The sequence below is a fragment of the Temnothorax longispinosus genome, chromosome 9 (assembly GCF_030848805.1).
Source record: "Temnothorax longispinosus isolate EJ_2023e chromosome 9, Tlon_JGU_v1, whole genome shotgun sequence".
Taxonomy (NCBI): domain Eukaryota; kingdom Metazoa; phylum Arthropoda; class Insecta; order Hymenoptera; family Formicidae; genus Temnothorax; species Temnothorax longispinosus.
This window is the reverse complement of record NC_092366.1, coordinates 19,972,209-19,991,531: the sequence shown is the minus strand read 5'-3', so window position 1 is coordinate 19,991,531 and position 19,323 is coordinate 19,972,209. Positions and strand designations below refer to the sequence as shown.

At 41.0% G+C, this 19,323-nt stretch overlaps 1 protein-coding gene across 10 annotated transcripts; it reads left to right on the top strand.

Moving 5' to 3' along the window:
* Positions 1–328: 328 nt before the first annotated feature.
* Positions 329–18,264, top strand: Nocte (no circadian temperature entrainment). 10 transcript variants are annotated; one of them, XM_071788878.1, is made up of 20 exons: positions 329–884; positions 2,077–2,224; positions 2,537–2,788; positions 2,954–3,110; positions 3,939–4,181; positions 6,330–6,410; positions 6,494–6,798; positions 6,890–7,391; positions 7,476–8,180; positions 8,644–9,086; positions 9,198–10,760; positions 11,109–13,022; positions 13,668–13,862; positions 13,946–14,254; positions 14,413–14,598; positions 14,683–14,815; positions 14,902–15,246; positions 15,416–15,540; positions 16,247–16,502; positions 16,626–18,264. In XM_071788878.1, the coding sequence occupies exons 2-20, from the start codon at positions 2,132–2,134 to the stop codon at positions 16,778–16,780; spliced, it is 7,962 nt and encodes a 2,653-aa protein (XP_071644979.1). In that variant the 5' UTR covers positions 329–884; positions 2,077–2,131; the 3' UTR covers positions 16,781–18,264. The 10 variants fall into 10 exon arrangements, with proteins under 10 accessions (XP_071644979.1, XP_071644976.1, XP_071644975.1 ...); XM_071788875.1 differs by having other exon boundaries at positions 15,416–15,561; XM_071788874.1 differs by having other exon boundaries at positions 330–884; positions 3,942–4,181; positions 15,416–15,561; positions 16,235–16,502.
* The last annotated feature ends 1,059 nt before the right edge of the window (positions 18,265–19,323 follow it).

Here is a 19,323-nt window from a genome sequence, read left to right as displayed (position 1 = left end):
GAAAGCGCAGTTGAATTGCGCACGAGGTGCGCGTGGTTTCATTCCGGAGTCAAATAGCATCTGTAGCCATCGTCGACCTTAAGAATTATAACGTTCATATTATTATATTACATATTATATTATCAATTATCACTAATTACATTATTAATTATTACATTCAAAATAACAGAGCGCGGCGTAGACGCGCGCGCTTGATCTCGGCGGTGCCCGAAGCGCCGAGCTGGCCGAGCAGCGCCGCCCGCGGCAGCGAGGCAGATCGCGGTGTCCGCGCGTGTCCTCCATTGCTCGCGCCGCGTGCACAACGGACGGCGGCGAGCGGAAACAGTGATTCGGTGAACTCCCCGGGGGCGCGCACCACCATTTCCGCGAGGAGTAACCTACGCATCGGATCGGCGGACGGAGAGAGACCGCGAGCGATCCGGGGATCCTGAGCGCATTCGTGATCGCGAAAGGATCGTTGTTCACGGGAGAGCAGAAAAATCGGCGTGGTCGAGAAGAAGCGTCGCCGTTCCGCGCGTGTGTGTGTGCTGCGTGCCTCGCGGGCCAAAGCCGGGATCCGGCGACGAGTGGCGCGTCTGTGAGAACGCGCATTCCCCTCGGCGAGCGTGACGTAATTGTATTGATCCGCGGCGGAGGAAGGGCCCGAGAGAAAGAAAGAGGGAGAGAGAGAGAGAGAGAGAGAGCGAGAGAAAGAGAGAGCGAGAGAGTCGCGCATTCGCCATCTTGGGACGAATTGTGTGGAAAAGGAAGTTTCTGCGTCCCGCTTAGGCGCGGCGGCCGTACGTCGTACGTGAAGAGGAAAATCCGTGGCGATCCGCGCGTTAATCTATTTTCACCGGGAGTTAACCCTGTTGTGAATTGCTAACCCATTTGGACGGACCAAGGTAAGGCGTTATATTTTTTTTTTCCGCCCACCCGCGGCCCCACGAACGTCGCGGAGTCCTTCCTACGTGGACGGTTCCGCTGTACCCGACACGACACTTCCCCTCCCCGCCTCCCTCCGGTCGTCCCCTCCCCCGCTCCCCTCCGACGCCCTGCGGGGCGCCCCGTCCGCTTTCTTCCCAACGGGATACCGTTATCGCCGAGGATAGCGAAAACTCGGCGACGGCCACGGTGCGGGCTGGAAATTTTTACGGGCTCGCCTCTCGTCCCTCGACGACGACGACGACGACGATCATCTGACGCGAGGCACCTTCGGTGCGCGAGCCCCGCGTTGTTTTGGGAGCGATCGCGGATCTTTGACATCGCGGCCGCGCGCGCGAGGGCCGCGAGGGGTTGGGTCTCCGCGAACACGGCGTTACACCTGCCCTCCCCCCCGGCCCCGGCCCCGACCCCTCGGTCGCGGGGGAATAAAGCGTTCGGCGACGACGGGTTCGCGATAAGTCGGCGAGGAGTTATTTTCGTCGCTTTTACCACGGTCTTTTTTATTCGCGCACCGCGCGCCGCGGCCGCGAGCGAGAGCGGGGTTTATGTACGCCGACACACACTCGGCGTGACAGACAAAGCTTTTTCTCCGGATCGCACTGCGCTCCGCTGGCCTGGCCTCGCGCACCGTCTGTATAACGCGCGGCCTCGCGCGCTTTAGAAAACTCCTCTCCACGCTACTTTCTTCGCATCACCGAGACGAATTGTAATTGGAATTTAAAACGGTACCGCGACGCTGGTATAGGGAAGTCGATCGTCGTTGCGTTTAGAAGTAACTCCAGCTAAAGCGCTATATGTATTACAGTGATTACTGCATTACGTGGTATTACAATCTGTTGTAATGAATCGTAGTTTTCGCTCGATTATACGTTCGGTCGGACAAACGCCGTATAGTGGGCGTATGTATCTAGTAGTAGCTTTTATGACGGTTAAATTTTTTATTATTGAACACAGCTCCATTTAAATCTTAACGATACGCTTTATATAATTCAGCGAAGCCTTTTCAATTGGTATTGAAATTAGAATTGAATTTAGCATTGAAATTGTTTAAATTCATTTTTTAATCTGATTTTCTCAAATTGCAGTTATTGTTAGTATTAAACAGGAAGAAGAAGGTAGAGAAACTGTACTCAGATAACTTTGTCCTTGCAGACAAAGGGTTCGTTCTTTGGGTCTGATTGGTACTAAATGGTTGCGTGCAGACAGCATGTCTACTCTGTCAGGGATTGTGTCGAAGGGGGAGAAAGGAAAATCCAAGTTTCAATCATTAGATATCAATAGCTTGTACCGGGTGAGTAGGGTGAGTTGCAACATTTTATTACTTTTTCTCATTAGTTTTTCTAAGAGCCTTTGTTCACGAGAGTGTCCGCCATCTCAAGCTTCAAATCCATTAAATAAGCCAGTTTAAATGATTATTTTTAATTTTATCACAGTTTCTTACATATATTTTAATATTACATGTTGTGATTGTTACGTACATAAAATAGTAGTCATTCTTAACATTAAATACTTATATAAAGTTCTTTTTTTATACTTATGCCATTGTTTGAAAGAAAAGGTCTTGTCTAGAGTGCAAACTGGCTAAACGTTTCCAACCGATTTTTCCATGTAGGGTGAATCTTTGGAGCCGCATCAGCAGAAAAATACATTACCGCGCAAACATGGAATGCAAAGTCTTGGAAAGGTGCCTTCGGCACGGCGTCCTCCAGCTAATTTGCCCAGTTTAAAAAGCGAAACTAGCAGCAGTGACCCGGCTGTCAGTCTTGTGCCAAGTGGAGGAAGTGGTTGGGCTACTACTAAGGATTCAACATCGTCGACCACTACTACTACCACCACAGTAGCAACTTCATTAGATAACACTACTGTAAGTTATAATTTGATTATTTTTTTTTTTAGGATAAGACAAAGGAATAGGATGAAAGAGTTCATTGTTCCCGAAACAAAACGAACGAGCTACAAATTTGTCTTATATTCTAAAAGACATTTTTGTTCTATATAATTTAATTAAAAATGTATTATTTTCTTGCAGACTGTCTCTTCAACAGCACAATGCGCAGCAGGGACCACTGTTTCAACATCCATACACTCTTTACTGCCGACACAACAAAATGTGGCGCAAGCTCCTTTTTTGGATCAGACAAACAACAAATCATCATGGAGCGCGATTATGAGCAGATCAGGAGACGGTACGTAGAAAAAAAACGTGTTCTATAATTCTACTGGCATGTATGCATAATATTGATTAACGTAGAATGTTAAGGTTTTAAGTTATTTTTTTCTCATTTTTCACATTTTCCGTTTCATTAATACACCATCAAACTCATTTATCTAAAAGCAGGCATGTATGCTTGAAGTAATATATAAAAAAAAAAGAAACTTTTCAAAATTTTCTAATGACTAAAAAACTTTTAATGGTATCTAATCGCGACTGCAAGGCGAAAGAGAAATTTACTTTTCCACGTGTAGGTATTCATAGTCGCCTCCCCCTATGAAAAGAAAGTGTGCAAGACCGTAGGCGGGGGCGACGCGTGCAAAATTGGTTGTGTATATATATTGTGGTCGTTGGTTATGTATAAATTGTTACTTCCATATGCTGATCAATAGCATCCGATAGGGTTGAAAATTAATTGTACATTATTTACACGATAAATCCACTATAAATATATTAATATACAATATACATATTAATGTATAATTATGTGATATAATATTATTATATAATGATGCCGCATATAGTATTTATTGAAAACAATCTATTGGGATATAAACGCACGTAACTATATCATGAAACGTTAGACAGATGTCCAGAGTTGGATTAATAAAGGACTTCACGAACTGTGAGATAATATGTCATGATATAGGATATGACACAGTAAGCATTCTTGTTCAGTTAGCATTTGCGATACTTATATCCTTTTAACATCCATTTCTGGACGTTGGGCATGAGTAAAGTATGAGCGGAGTGGTGTCGTTTGGGTGGTGCAATTAATTGATAGGTACGCCCATTGTGGCAGCAGTGGTTGGTTACGCGGGGCTCGTGGGGGGCGCGAAAGGGGGAAGAGGTGCCCTTGGACTGAGTTTCCTCGCCCACCAGTCCCCGCAGTTCCAACACGAGTTTCCCAGTCTCAGTGGACAGCCGTCCGCCTCCGTCTCCACTCAGAGCCAGACTCAACAGTCCTCAACAACATCCAATGCAATCTCAGTCGCAGTCCATCACTCGTTACTACAGCAACAGCCGTATTCCCACAACCACTCAGGTGGGGTACTGCTTGCCTGTTGCTGCTAGATTCCACTTTTTTATCTCTTTCCAGTAGTGCTCTTTGTGCTTCTCCCCATGATAGCTTTTTTAAGGTTGCATTTCGATTAAATTGACTCAATCATGAGTTAGATGGAAGCTGCATCGATTGATGTAAATAAATCTGTTAATTAAAACTGCAGCAGAGATGTACATGTACAAGCATGCGGATTCGTGACTCTTATAAAGGCCAATAATAGGTCTAGTAAATTGTGCTTTAAGAAGTAGTAGTTTCATTTACACATTGGATGTTTCATGAAGACTATTTATTTGTATGTATCTTAAGAGATATTAGTGATGACAAAATATGTTAAAGAAATAAAAATAATCTGATTATGAAAAGTTCTATATGTTCTATTATATAATCGAAGCCATATGAAACTTAATATTTTTTATCTATTTATTAATATTTCTTTATCATTGATTTATTTTAATTAATTTTGTCATGAAACTGCTATATGATTAGATTATTTTTTTAGAAATACCGAGTATATGCTGATATATCAAAGAAATTAGTCATCAAAGTACTGTTTAAAGTACTTTAAAAGTTAAAAGTTAAGTAAATATATTTTCAATCTCGACTGCAATTAACGATATGGCTTCTTAAAATTCTTATTCGGTAATGATATTTTCATATGGCAAATATGTCCACTATTATTTAATAAATAAATTGTTACGTAAATTTTATATTCCTCGTTTACATTTTAGGCACGATTATTTTCTATATTAAATGCTATTCCACGAAAAAAATTTGAAAATTATATTTTGCATTAAGATAAAGAAAAATATTTTTATAGCTGTATATACTGGAAATAAAAGTTTTTAATCATTTTTTATCTATCAAGATTTATAAATAATTTTCTTTGTGGAGTAGCTTATATTTTTGACATTACCAGTAGTAAAGATTTAATTTATAGCTTCGTACTAGTTAACAAATGTTTAAATACGCATATTTATTACGTTATAGTTTTAGATATAGTGTAAAAGATTGACTTGACTACAAATGTTGATCTGCATTATTAGGTATATGTACGTTTGTAGAAAATTAGATGACACCACAGTGTGTACGTACCAAATCTAGCACGTCATTTTTTACATTTTATTATTTTTATGATCAAATTTAGATAAACGTATGCATAAAGAATCGAGATTAGTACATAATGTTGTAAGAGACATGTTCTTTGTCTTTTTAATTCTTTTAAGTAAATCTTTCTTAATATTTTGAATTGTCCTATCCCAATTTTTTCATATTTTTAACCGTGCATCATGAAATGCATTATACTACATTCTGCTATGCAAGATACTCGTATTACTTCATATTTCTCATGAATAAGTTTATATGCATTTATATGCAAAAAGAATGATTTGAACAACATTAATATTATTCCCAAACATCGTTAAACACATATGATTATAACAAAATTATAATTTAGGACTCATGTGGATGGAATGTATTCAACATGGAAATGAAATCTGAAATATTTTTTTTATTATTTAATCGATCTTAAATCCATACATGTTATAATATCATTTTATACACGTAGAGAATAATGATAAATTTGTAATTATTTTAATATTACAATATATATGTACATATGTATATGCAAAAAGATACGCGAGATTTAAGTAAAAATATTTTGAAGTATTATTTTATAAGAAATTAATAATATAATTGTAATATAAAATATAATTTTATTTACATGAATGTATCTCTACCTATATATATTGTAATTAAAATAATTATATGCTTTATTTTATTTAATTTAATATGACACGTTTTATCAACTCGCGTGGTTTATCTTTACGCTTATTTTAGATGAAATTAGATGGTAATTTATTTTAAGAATAATCGAGCACTTTATCTTTTGTGCTTTATTTATATCGTTTAATTTTTTGTTATGTTCACGACACTATCTCCGTAAAGCATGTTATATATATACGTGGGAAAGTTATGCACAATCTATGAAATAATCGCGTGCAAGCATGTACCTTGTTAGCTTACTAAATATTCATCCTTCATCAGTTGTTATATTATCATGTATTATAGGCATTGAAATATAGTGTATTATTTATCTATTTTAACTTCTGATATAATGAATAAATTACATAGGTGGGGCGCCGGGAAACCAACAGCAATCGAATCGAGAATTAAATGCGCAATATGGTCCAGGGCCGAGCCTGCGTCCACAGAGTAAGTTTCTTTCACCTTAATCATTGTAGAATCGTCTGATTTGAAAGTGTACAAATTAATTATTTGTGACTGAATCTTTGCAGCCGAAGGAAGTTGGATTCAAGGCGGGAGTCGTACGGCAAGTGGCGCAGCACCAGTAACATCAGCTGGTCCCGGAAATGGGAATACTCCGGTGGCCCAGGGCCTCCCTTTAAATATACCTGTTTCAGGAGGACACACCCAGGAGGGACCCGGTGGAGGGCGGCAGAACTTGGGCCAATCGCCCAACATGGGCGCGGGCCCGGCAGGCCAGCATAACTCCGTGAACAATCAAGGTTCTGCGCCTTCTTCCGGTTCTCATCAAATTGGGCCAAACCTGCATCACTACCGGGGACTTATCCCGCCATTTGTGAGTTTATTATTACAATCTCGAAAGTCGGAGCTTGTGTGGGTCTTTTTTTTTAACTTGCGTAACAAAATGTATTATATGATGTTTTTAGATGTATAGATCAAATTTTCCTGCTGGATTTTCTTCGCAATTTTCATCAAATTCTGGATCCAACAGCCCCCGACCTAGATTTAATCATCCCTTGGATCGATTTCCACCTCCTCAATCGCGTGATCGCACGACTGAGGAAGAAATGATGACCAGACCCATCATCAAAGAAGAAGATCTTACTCGTATGGATGATATTTCCCGTGACGCAGGATGGGCTGCGCACGATGATATTGATTATAACCAAAAATTGGCCTTTAGCGACGACGAAGCTGAATCAGAACCATCGAAAAATGACGAGAAAAAAGATAGTAAGGAGAAAAAGGGCGACGATAATGTCGCAGAGGAGAAGGATAAATCTCGAGACAATCGAGACTCGAAGGAGCTCCGTGATCCGCCGCATCGTCCTTGGGCTCAATCTATGAATCGCGATTATCGTGGGTCGAACGGCGCAAGTGGTGGCTACGCCGGTCAATCACAGTTGCACTCTGTACATTCGTTAAGAGGTAAATATAGTTTTATTAAAATAAAAAGTGCAATTATTAATTTAAATTATGCCTAATGCATCATCTATCTGTATTGCCAAACAGGTGTTGAGGACGACGAAACGTGGAACGAGCGACGAAGAATCAAGGTTGAGGTTGCGTCTGTTGTCGAGCGTGCGCGATTACGCAAGGAAGAAGAGGAAAAACGTTTTCAAGAATCAACGAAACAAGCAGCAGCTAAGAAGTTACAGGACTTGGAGCAAAAGATGAAAGAGAAGCAGGCGAAGCATAAAGATGAGGAACGTGCGCAGTCTGGCGAGCCGAAAAGCTTGATCAGCATTCCGCCTGTACCTCTTCCTATACCCGAGTGGGAGAGAGAAAAGGAGAATAGGGACCGAGAGAGAGAACGCGAACGGTCTCGGACTTCGTCCGAGGGGAAAGATGAGAAAATCAACGCATCTGGACGCGAGACTCGCGACAATCTGAGAGAAGGCAGAGATCAAGGACTGGCGGACTTTCGTCAGAGCGATCGGCAGAATTTCTTACGACAACAGGACACAGTGCGTAGCGAGCGCGAAAGGGAACGCGAGCGCGATCGTGATCAAAGAGACGCGAGAGATCGCGAGCAGCCGGCGTTCTCTCGACACTTTCAGAATAATTTGCCGCCCAGGTTTCAAAAACAACAGGCAGAAAGAAGCGGTGCGAATTTTAATCGAATTTCACCGAATGCGGAAAGACCTGCTTCCCAGTCTGTCCCGTTCTCCCAACAATACGATCCCGGTAGATGGCTTCACAATTACAATTCATTGAGTAAGTTTTTTTATGGATTACTTCTGTGCTAGAGAACTACATCTTTTATTTTAATAATCGCAATTGGATTGTAAGGAAAATAATTATTAAGGATTACTATTGTCCATTTCTATCAACGCAGGTTAATTTTGATCTTGGTTTAACTTACCTGTCATCTTTTCCTAGTTCTAAAAGTTAGAAAAAGATAGAAAGTAAGTTAAACCGAGATTAGAAGTTAATCTACATTGGTAGAAATGGGCATATTTCGTTTTACTTATAAATAGCACGAAGAGGTAAACTTAATAAAAATTAATTAGTGAATTGTAAATATGAATTTTTAGCTTGGTTAAAAATTTGATAATATCTTAAAATAATCTTTAACGTGACATTTCTTGTTCTAAGATTTGTTTAATCCTTATTGCCTTTTTTTCGACAATAAGATGTTAAAAAACCAATATATTATATTAAATAAAACTTGTATTAGTAGATAGCGGTATGAAGCAACCCATGCCATCACAACGTCGTAATAGAACCGATTCGGACGCATCGGCACCATTGGATGATGAACGACCTCCGTCTCGAGATCATCGCGGTGGTGCACCACCGTCGAGAGAAGATCGTTATCGGCACTCTTCGCATCGGTCCTATGATAGCCGCAAGCCAGGTGGCTATTACGACGAGTACAGTCGTAATTTCAGAGACTATGAATACGATGACAGACATCCTCGTGATTCTTGGGAGCGCGAGAGACATTTTGACGATAAAGAACGAGACCCGAAGGAGAATCTAGACTCGAGAGATAATCGAGACAATCGAGATACCCGAGACAGTCGCGATGTCAAAGATTCTCGCTCTACCAGCCGTGATGCTCGAGACGTTAGAGATGTGCGCGACAAAGACAAGAAGGATTACGATAATTACTCAAAGGTAAAAATATGAAATACTACTTTTCATGCGATAGGTTTTATCTCAACATTTTACATTGACCGGCTTATTTCGCTCATTGTATTCAACTTGGAAAAACATTTGATTTTATAGGATTCTTTCGACGAGCGAGAACGCGAACAAAGGGAGCGCTCTGAGAACCCGGAGTGGCGTGAAGAACGCAACGTGGGACAAGACAGACAACTCGAAAGTCGTCGCGACGCACCGAAGGAGGAGCGCAACGAACGCCCGCAGAGACCGGACTCGCGTGACAGTCGTGCCTCCAGAGAATCGAAAACGTCCTTGCGCGATGACGAGATGCATAAATTACGGGATTGCAGTTCCTGGGTAAACGAAGTGTCGGATTACGAGGAGAAGAAACGAGATTTGTATCACGAGGAGACTAGGGAAAGGGAAAGAGATAGAAGGCAACCGCCCGGTCCAGTTACTAAAGAGAAGATCGAAGCGGACGAATTGAAGAATGAGAAGCGCAGTCTGACTCAATTGAAGAGAGGTAGTTCTGATCAGGAGAAGAAGGAACAGCCGAAGGAAATTTCTGCTGAGGCGAAAAAGGATACGGATGTATGGAATAGGAAAACGGAACGTGCTCCGGAAAGCAGACAGATTGAGAGGAGTGATAATTCGCCGAAGGCCTGGGCCGACGCGATATCACCGACTTTTGAGAAGGAAGAGGAGAAGATAGCAGAAGCTGCTAAAGATGGCAAGGATAGCGATGAAATTAAGCAGAGCTCGTTGGATAAGCCTGCTTTAGAAAAAAGGGAGGAAGCTGTTAGCGAGGACGCTAAAGAGGCCAAGGATGAAAAGAGAGAAAAGAGTACGCGCAATAGAACGAGCAGCAGTGGCTCCAGTTCTAGAGTTCGGGAATCCCGAGGTGGACGTCAGTGGGGAGGAACCTTCAGCGTTTATACTCGCGGTTGGCGTGGCCCGGAATCCAGAGGGCGAAGAGGCGGACCGCGACCTACCAGCAAATCCGGAATGTCTGCCAAGAGCGGTTCGTATGGGCACACCGATTCCGAGAACAGCGCTGACGAGATATCCGGCTCCACCGAGTCTGGAAAAGAGGACAAGCGATCGGCTCGCTCTCCGAAACCCTCTCAGAAAATCGAGAAGGACGAGCGCAATCGCGAGGTGTCGAGGCGAGACGACAAGCGGGGCACCGAGTATTCTCAGACCCGCAGCGAGAAGAGAACGTACGACGGAAAGCCCAGCCACGAGGCTTTCGCGCCATCAGGCGAGCCATCTCGTCGTGGCAGAGGCGGTTTCCGTATCCGGAATACGGCCACGGGCAGTCGTATGGAAGGTTACGGACCGCCGTCCAGTAAGAGTCCGTTTTCGTCAGAACGTAATACGGACGACAAGCATCAGCAACAAAATGCCGGCCGGCAAAATCCACCAACTCCGACCTCGGAAAAAGAGGCGAGTCTCTTACAATCCGCGCCAGTTGAGTCTACCGATGATAAGATAATCGCGAAGCAACAGGCACTCACAGCGGGTATCACAGGCAGACGCAATAAGTCTCCGAGTCAACAAGCTCAACAGTCCGGTAACAAACAAGAGGCGAATCACGCGAATCAAGTAACCAACATCCCGTCCCAAAAAGCTCAAATGCGAAAAGATGACTCACGTTCTAAGAGACCTCGTAGTGGAAGTAGGAGAGTACGTATAATTACATTATATTTTTTCATGCTATACACAAGTAGAATATTTAAAATTTTGCATATCTTTTATCGCCACAAAAAGATTTAGTATGAAATACTTTATATTGGTTTAATCTTATTGAAACATTACTTCATGTATAATTTGAAAAAAATTGAAAAATCGCTTACGGAGTGCAAATATTGAGAACGCTTATGAAATTCTTATATTTTTTGCTTTTATAATTTTATTTACTTTTTTATTTTTATTTTTATTTAAAAATAAAAGTTATATGTGATGATCACAATTTATCAAATAAGTAATATATTCATTTTTCTTTTAATGATGCAACAATGTGTTGTGTTTCAGGGAAGAGATAGCCGTGAAGCTCGTTCGCGCGGCAGCAGTGGCAATGTATCGAAGCAGCCCCAGTCGGATGTGGGCAACGAAGATTGGGAAACCACTTCGGAGAACAGCGAGGAGCATATAGAAGATCACAAAGAGTCTCGTAACAGCCGCAACAAACATTTTGGCGGACGAGCCATACAATCTGCGAGTCAAAATGCTATCGGCATGAACGTGCATTCCCGTAGAGGCGATCAGTTGGCAAATCCTAGAGAGCAGCGTGAGAAAAATCCCAAGTCTTCCAATCCGGCGTCGCGAGCCCCAGGGGCGGAAAAGCGGAATCTGCAGAATGCCGGATTTGGCGTTCAAAAGAATCATGCCGACGGTATACCGCCTCTGATGCAAAATGCGCAAATACAGAATGGTGGAAGGTCTAGAAGTCAAAGCTCGACTAACAGTGGTGCGGTCGCGAATAAACCTAGTAACAAGGATAGCATGGTTAATCGCATCGACGAAATCAAGCTGAGCGATCCGAATCTGGTGAATCAAGCGCTGAACGATCTTAATAAGAAGTCTCAGGCGAAAGACAAGAAGCTGGTGGATTCGGAAATCGAAACGAACAGCTGTACCGAGGACGCTACGAGTGTTGTAGCGGAAGATAAGGTGGACGCTGACGGTTTCCAAGAGGTGCGTTCGAAGAAGAACGTGAAGGAGTCCAGGCACAGTCAGAAGGAGGAAGCGAAGCCCATTAAAAGAGACAAGGAGAAGGAGCGTGAACGCGATCGTTCGAAATCAAAGTCGAATGGATCGCAGCAAGTTCTGCAACAGGTACAGAATATACCGCCTCTGCTCAGCCAGAATATCCCGCAACCGGCGAACATACCGCAGAAGCAATATGACAGTCGAAATTCTCGAAATCCGAGGCTTGCGCCGCGGTTCCAACGTCTGGTGAAACAACAGCAGCAGCAGATGTGCGGACCCGATGCGAGCGATATGAGCAAGCTGAACAGCTCTGGCAACAACTACGCTAAGGAATCTTCTAACAGTCCTGCTCCTCCACCAACGGTCAACGCTTGGGACAAACCTTTCACGAGCCAATTGCGTTCGAATTCTCCGTCTGCGGTTCCTACGGATATTCAACTGATGTCTGGTTTAACGGCTCAAAATGATCACAGCCACGAAGGCAACGAAGCTAACTCTGGACACAGCAGCCAACGAAATTCACCGAGCGGCGAGAAGACGGGGAAGAACCTGAAGGAGACTCTGACGGAGAAGAACGTATCCGACGTGTCGTCACCACCCGTGCAGACTTTAATCTTCGAGAACACGAATTACTCGAAGACGACCAAGACGACCGGACCGACGGATCTGGCGGTGAAATCCAAGTTTTCGAATCACATCAAAACGCAGCAGCAGCAGCGAGCCGAGAAGCGTGCGGAGCTGGAGGAAGAAGCCAACCAAGTTCAACAGCATCAGCAACCGGCGCTCTCTGTTGCATTTTCCAACAAACCGAATGACTTAATCAAGGACAAGAATCAAGAACCCATCCAAATGCCTTTGTCGTTCAATAAGAACGAGGACAACGCCGACATGAAATTGGACTTCACCTTTGATTCCGATCTTTCACAATTGACGGATGATAAGAGCAAGAGTTTGAGCATGGCACGTTCCATGCACATGACTGGTGGCCAGAGCACGATATCGCCGTCGACTGCGGAGCTCAACCTTAAAATTGCGTCCGTGAAGAAGGTCTGGGAGAATGCACCACCGATGCCGACCGTGGTCGAACATGAGGACGGCAGCAGCGTGGTTAGCAGCGCGACCAGCTTCCCGCAGGCGTTCGAGAGCGGCGACGTCGACGACAGTTACAGCCCCCACCAGCAATACAACCAGAGCAACATAAAAAGTGAAATCACAACGTCTACGAATGTGTGCAAGGTGAGAAATCATTTTTCGAATATTTCTTCATATTATGTTATGTTATTGTGCATGTAATGGAAAATTGTCATGTCACTAAAGTCATTCCAATATTCTGTATTATTTACTTATTGTATTATTATTGTCATAACTGTTGTTACTGTTACAATTAATTGCTTTTTTAATACTTTTATCTTCTTGTGTTTGAAAAATTCTGTCTAGTAAGTGTGGTGAAAATGAGAAAGGTAAGTGGCTAACAACTTTGGCCAAAGGATACTCAGTCAGCCACTTGTCAATGATCAATATCAATTTAACAGAAATCGTCATCTTTACTTTCATTATCATCATTATCATTATGTTAGTCTTACTGTATTTACGGGTAATATCGTTAGCCTTGTCATCATCATTATTATCATCATTATTACTTATTATCATTAATATGGCCTTTTTTGCTATTGTTAATTACAAAGCAAGGTATGTGTATTACCACGACATAATAAACCTGTTCATTTTCACCAGATTTTCAGAACAGATTTGAAAATAATTTTCGTTTGATACTAACAAATGCTTGTTGAGAATGTCCTGTTGACATGATGTATATAACAACTAAATATTGAAACACAATGTCCCTTGTGGGAAGACGCTGACTCTTTGCCTGATGCGCAGCTGGTTCCCCCGCAGGTGAAGCCGCAGCAACAGTCTTCGGGGAGCAGTGGTACGCAACCAGGATCTACCGTTCCTGGGCCAAGTCCCATCGGAGCTGGCCAGAGTCCCATTGGCCATCCTCCTGTCAGTCTCCAAGGTCCCCTAAGTCCACCTCCGTTTAATTCTACAGGACAGCCATCGCATATTAACTATCAGGTGGGTTGCGTTTACGTTGTTTATTATTTCGAGAATTAATACAAGGTACCGAATATTAAGAGAGACAATTTTCTTGCTTTTAGGAATTCCCGCAATATCCTGGTTCACAGGCAGCGCAATACGGTGGCATGTCGGCCATACCGTCGCCGCCGGCGGTGTTATTCAACACAGGGTCGGGACAATTGCCGGCTCAAGCGGGCGGCTTGTACGGAGCGTTTCAATTAGATCAGAGCCGATCACCGTTTACGCAGTACGCGCCGTACGCTCCGTCCCTTCAGAGCTCATTCAGCCAACAAAATGTGTACTTGCAACAACCACCACCGCCACCACCTCACGCACCAAATGCTCCCACACCAGAGATGTACCAAAACAATTTGTCCCAATATCGCCTTGTACGTAAATTCTAGTGTTCTTGTAATGTCTCTTACACAACGATAAAAATTTTCGATATTTATAGTACGTTACAACATAAAAGTAATATATGATAATTCTCTGTTCTAGTACAGATATTTTCAATGGGAATAGTTTAATTTTTAATTTCTTTCGACAGACCGCAGCAGCTGCTCCGCCGTTCGGCCAGAATCAGCAGCTCAGTAATAATCCCAATACGGTACTAATTAGTTCATCGTCAAATTCTCTAATGTCAGCGAGCGTCAAACCGTCATCTCAACCAATTGGAGCAATTGGAACTAAAGCTCCGCATTTCCAGACCCAGTCTGCCCCTCAACCCAATCAGGTACAATTTTACATTTATAAGCTTATTCTGTTGTAATAGGTCTAATAACATAAATTTACTAACAAAACATCCATCTTTTTTTAGTTGGCTTATATACCATATGATCCAAATCAAGTGCTCGGCGTAAGCGGTAGTTACATGAGCAATTCGCAATTAGTGCAGAGACCCGGTCCAAATGTGCAAGCATCCAACAGTTACTACAGCGCTACATCCGCCGGTAAAATATAATAAATCAATATACAGTATAATTATATGTGCATCGCATTTGTGAGGTATTCTCAACATTTATCTTGACATTTTCAGATGTATTTCCTGGGTCGCAAACAGGCTTCTATCAGTCTGGGGGTGCTACTCAACAAACTGGAACTCATTATGGTCTGCAAGGGTTTGGACAGCATAGCCAAAGTCTGGCAACAGGTAGTGCAACCCCTGTCGGTCTACAAAACTATGGTCCTAGCTTCCTATCCAGTTCAGGATTGCAAATAGCCGCGGCAGCTCAACAATTTCGCAATCCCACTGGTGGTTTGCCAGGACCGGGAAATGCAGCACCCACGTTTCTTAGTAAGCATCAACCGCAAGAACAGCCCAGACAGTTGAAGAGCCCATCAGGAAATCAGCAGGATGTGCTTGCATCAGTTTTTAGCTCAAGTAAGCTCGTTATTGATTTCAAAAATAATCGAAACAAATAATTTTAACCTCGAAAAGTTTTATCCAAATTATATGTAGAAATTGTGATTTCTTTAAAAACTTTATTATACAAGAATATGATAGTTTATATAAACTGTTGAACTATATTAGTCTAATATTCTAATTGTAGCTCCTCAAATACCGTCGCCTAAATCAAGAAATTGCAAACAGCAATCTTCGTCACAACAACCACAGCCGAGTCCTACACAACATCACAAGTATCAACAATATCAGGGCGTTAGTCAGTCTGCTCTGGTAAGCAGCTACAGTAACTACGTATGTACCATTTATTCATTAAAGTTATCTCATTTAAATATTATGCATGTATTTTATCAAATCGAACACATACATAAAATTCTTAGTTACATGTCAATACTTCAAAGGAATCTAAAGTTCAACATAAGAAAAGAAGTTATATGAACTTATTGACACTTTAGTTTACATTATATGACACTTTAAATTTTTCTTGTTAGATCTTCTAGGATTATTTCCCAAAGTCTTGAAATATAATTCAATATTATCCTATATCTATATTTATATAAACTTATCTGTCTTTTAAATAATTACATGAGAATTTAAACGAGAATTAAAATGCATGTCTTTCGATACCTTTGAAGAATACTATCTATAATTACTTTTTAGGAAGAAATAAATTTGTACAATACATTATAAAAAACAGTACCATTGAAAATAATATGATTGTAATACGCATGTAATTAAGAATCTCTTTTTTACTTTAAATAATATATATACAAATTTTTACCATCAGTAAACAAATAAGAAATAAAATGTGATATTAAATTTAATCATGTGAGCAAAGAATTCTTGAATAAGACTTATCTTATAGTATACGATAAAAATAAAAAAAATATAGTTAAAATAAAAAATTATTTTCATCTGGTTTACAGATGAAAATTGAAACAATATAGCCTTGTGCATTAATCTACAGGTTTTACAACAGAATGTACGTGGCATGGCTATGCCACCTCGTGCTGGTATCCAACCGTCGCAACAGCGTTATCCACCTCCGATACAGCGACCCGTAGTACCATTTGCACCGGGTCCTAATCCGAATAATCCCACGCAACAGCAGCCTGGTTGTATGCCAACACAGCAGCAGCAACAAGCTCAAATTAACCGCCACAGACCGAATATACACCAGCAACAACAGCAGCAACGTAACATGAAGATGCAGCAACAATATTACTCGCCACAAGGTTCGTAAAATGTATACAAAGACATATCTGTTATCTGTTAAATATAGAAGCGTTAAATTTAATATCATGAATAACATATATGTGATTAATATGTAATTAATATCGGTGAACTTTTTGTTCTAGGAAACGTTAAAATGGATTCCAATGACAAATCTGACAACCACAATGACAAGATGAATGATGGTCCCTCTGGCACACAACCTGGGAGTAACAAGCCTAATGTGAACCAACAAGATAGTGATAACAATAAGGAAGAAGTGAATCAACAAAACGAGTGAACGTGAATATTCGTGAGGGTGAACAACTTGCTCTTCCATTTTGTGGAAAACACCTTTCTTTGATTAAACCTTTGATATAATCTCGTCGAAAAATAAGGGCAAAGACTAACGTGCTTTCCTGTTTCTCGAGAAAGAAAGCACGCCCAGTGTCACAATGGAATTCGTTTGTCTACGCGAAATCACGTGCTTATATAATCGACTAGCAGTTAAATAGATTAATTTAAAAAAAATCTGAGTTTCGTGCTGTATCGAAAGAAAGAACTTGTAGAAAGGTAACATTCTGTACGCACCTTTCCCGTTCTTTAATTCTAACAGCATAAACTTACCGTCTTTGTGCAGTCGAAAAGACGTTTATTAAGCATTTCCATTATTAAGTAATATCGGGTATACATGAACATGATACATATTTAAGAATGGCGACAAGTTAATCAGCGCTGATTGATACTCCTACAAAAAGCTTGAAAAAGTGACACAATTAAATTGTCGTGTAACGTTTGAATACTTGACTCAAGAAAAAATATGTGCCGTCGTCGAGTGGAATGTTAATTAATTGATTACAAATGCGAGTCGCATAACAAAAAATGTTCTGTATCGTTAAGGAGTCACGTTCGTGAGGTTGTATCTGTGGGAAGTGAGATAAAAGAAATCTACACGGACTCTATATATAAATATATATATACATTCATATATATATGTATATCTCTCTGTACCCAGATCAGGATCAGCCTGCGGTAAACGATACATGTCCTAGGACGCACGATGCACGTTTTCTTGATCACGTCATGAAAAAGAGGGAGAAGAAGAGAGCTCGAGTAACCAAGAAAAGTTACAGTTATTGCAATTTCGTATGTAGCACGTTCGAAAGGACTGAAACAAACGGCGGTATAAAGTTCTCCGTTTATCCGAACAATAAGAAGCGGAATCACTTACCGGAATTAGAATGATATTCACGAGTCTGATCTAACCATGGCTATGTCGCCCATATGTATTGCGACAAGGAGAAGCCCCATATGTATATTGATCGTTTTGTGGATGACGCGAGATCATGGTGATGTTCGCGTGACGGAAATAGGAAACTGATGTTTATAGGTATCGCCCAGATCATCATGATCTCGCTTTATTCGCGACGAGTTTCAATCATTAGGTATATAAGGTATTGCTTGTGAAGCGTGAAAAGCTATATGGATTATATCGAGTCTTTTCACGTTTAAAAAGATTATGTTGGATCAACCGAACCGCAATCTAAACTACTACTATCGCAACGTACGAAAAGGATTGTATATTCTCTGCTTTCGTTGCAGTTAAAGCTTTGTTATAAAGATAAAGCCTATGAAAATAAATAGTAGTATTCACAGGAGTCCACCGTTGCCAGATTTATTCAGCAAAGATAAATGTGGCCATGCCCGTCACGCCTTGATCTCACGAAAGAGGTCTAGGCACTGTTGAGATAAAATGTTAACTTTCAATTAAAAAAAAAAAAGAAACACGATATACTGCCAGTCGTACCGACGACCACTGTCTTTGAACTCTGAGAATTTTTCATGTCATATTCGTGATGTCTGTGTGAATAGTGAAGAAACATGTATTAGAGGAAGAGACACTCTTAACACGTAGGCTTGTTAAAAATTTAACACTTCAATGAATTTAGAGAATATCGATTAGAAAGAGGATAAAGATTGCGATTGCTCCCTTTCACCCCCTGGATGTCTTTTCTCTGAAGCATTGAGAACTCGAGGAAAACTATTAAGAGACGAGTATGATGTAAATCGACGTAACGGCGATGCCACGAATTGCTTGAATTAGACATGAGGCTACAATTCCTTTCGTGTTACAAAGAATTGAATCCTTGGTCAAATAGCGCGGGCAATGTATACAATATTTGAAAAAGAAAAGAAGGAAAAGATACTGTTGAAGTCTCAAAGAACCTAGTAAATGCTTCTCTCTTATGTTATTGCTTAATTCTCCAATACTCGTATGGCATGCTATTGCAATGTATCCTTGCTTATTGATTTTGTCGCCGATGTGGTTGTTGTTTTTATGTAAATACATTGAGATTTTGCCGGTACAAACTTTTAATGTATTTATATTTTTAAATGCACAATTACATTTAACGTTATAATAATGTGACTGGCTATACTAGCGCAGTATACGAGTATTGAAGAATCGAGTTCTATCGTAAGCATCACTACCACGATGGCTATTACCACTTCGATCATTAGCATCATCAGCAGCAGGATCATTATTGTCAGCAGTATTGTAACAGTAGTGTAGGAGTAGAAGTAGCAGTGGTAATAGTTGGTGTTGCAGTAAGCGCGATTATAATAGTGATAGTATTAATAATAGCTCTAAAATAATAATAATAATTGCAATAATAGTAACAATAGTAGTAACAGCAGCACCAGTAATAGTATTGTGATAACGATTGTTTCATTTTCTTATTCCTTTTTAAATTTAATAGAATTTTTATGACGATGATTTTCATTATTATTCCTTTATCAGCGTTTGCTTTACTTCCTTATTGTGTATCATTACATACAACCTAA

What these genes read in the sequence shown, in the direction of transcription:
- Nocte (XM_071788872.1), top strand. Translation starts at nt 2,132, where the DNA reads ATGTCTACTCTGTCAGGGATTGTGTCGAAGGGGGAGAAAGGAAAATCC. An exon ending in TCACAATTACAATTCATTGA is followed by an intron (nt 8,181 to 8,643) that starts GTAAGTTTTTTT and finishes AACTTGTATTAG; the next exon opens with TAGATAGCGGTATGAAGCAA. An exon ending in CTCGTAGTGGAAGTAGGAGA is followed by an intron (nt 10,761 to 11,108) that starts GTACGTATAATT and finishes GTTGTGTTTCAG; the next exon opens with GGAAGAGATAGCCGTGAAGC.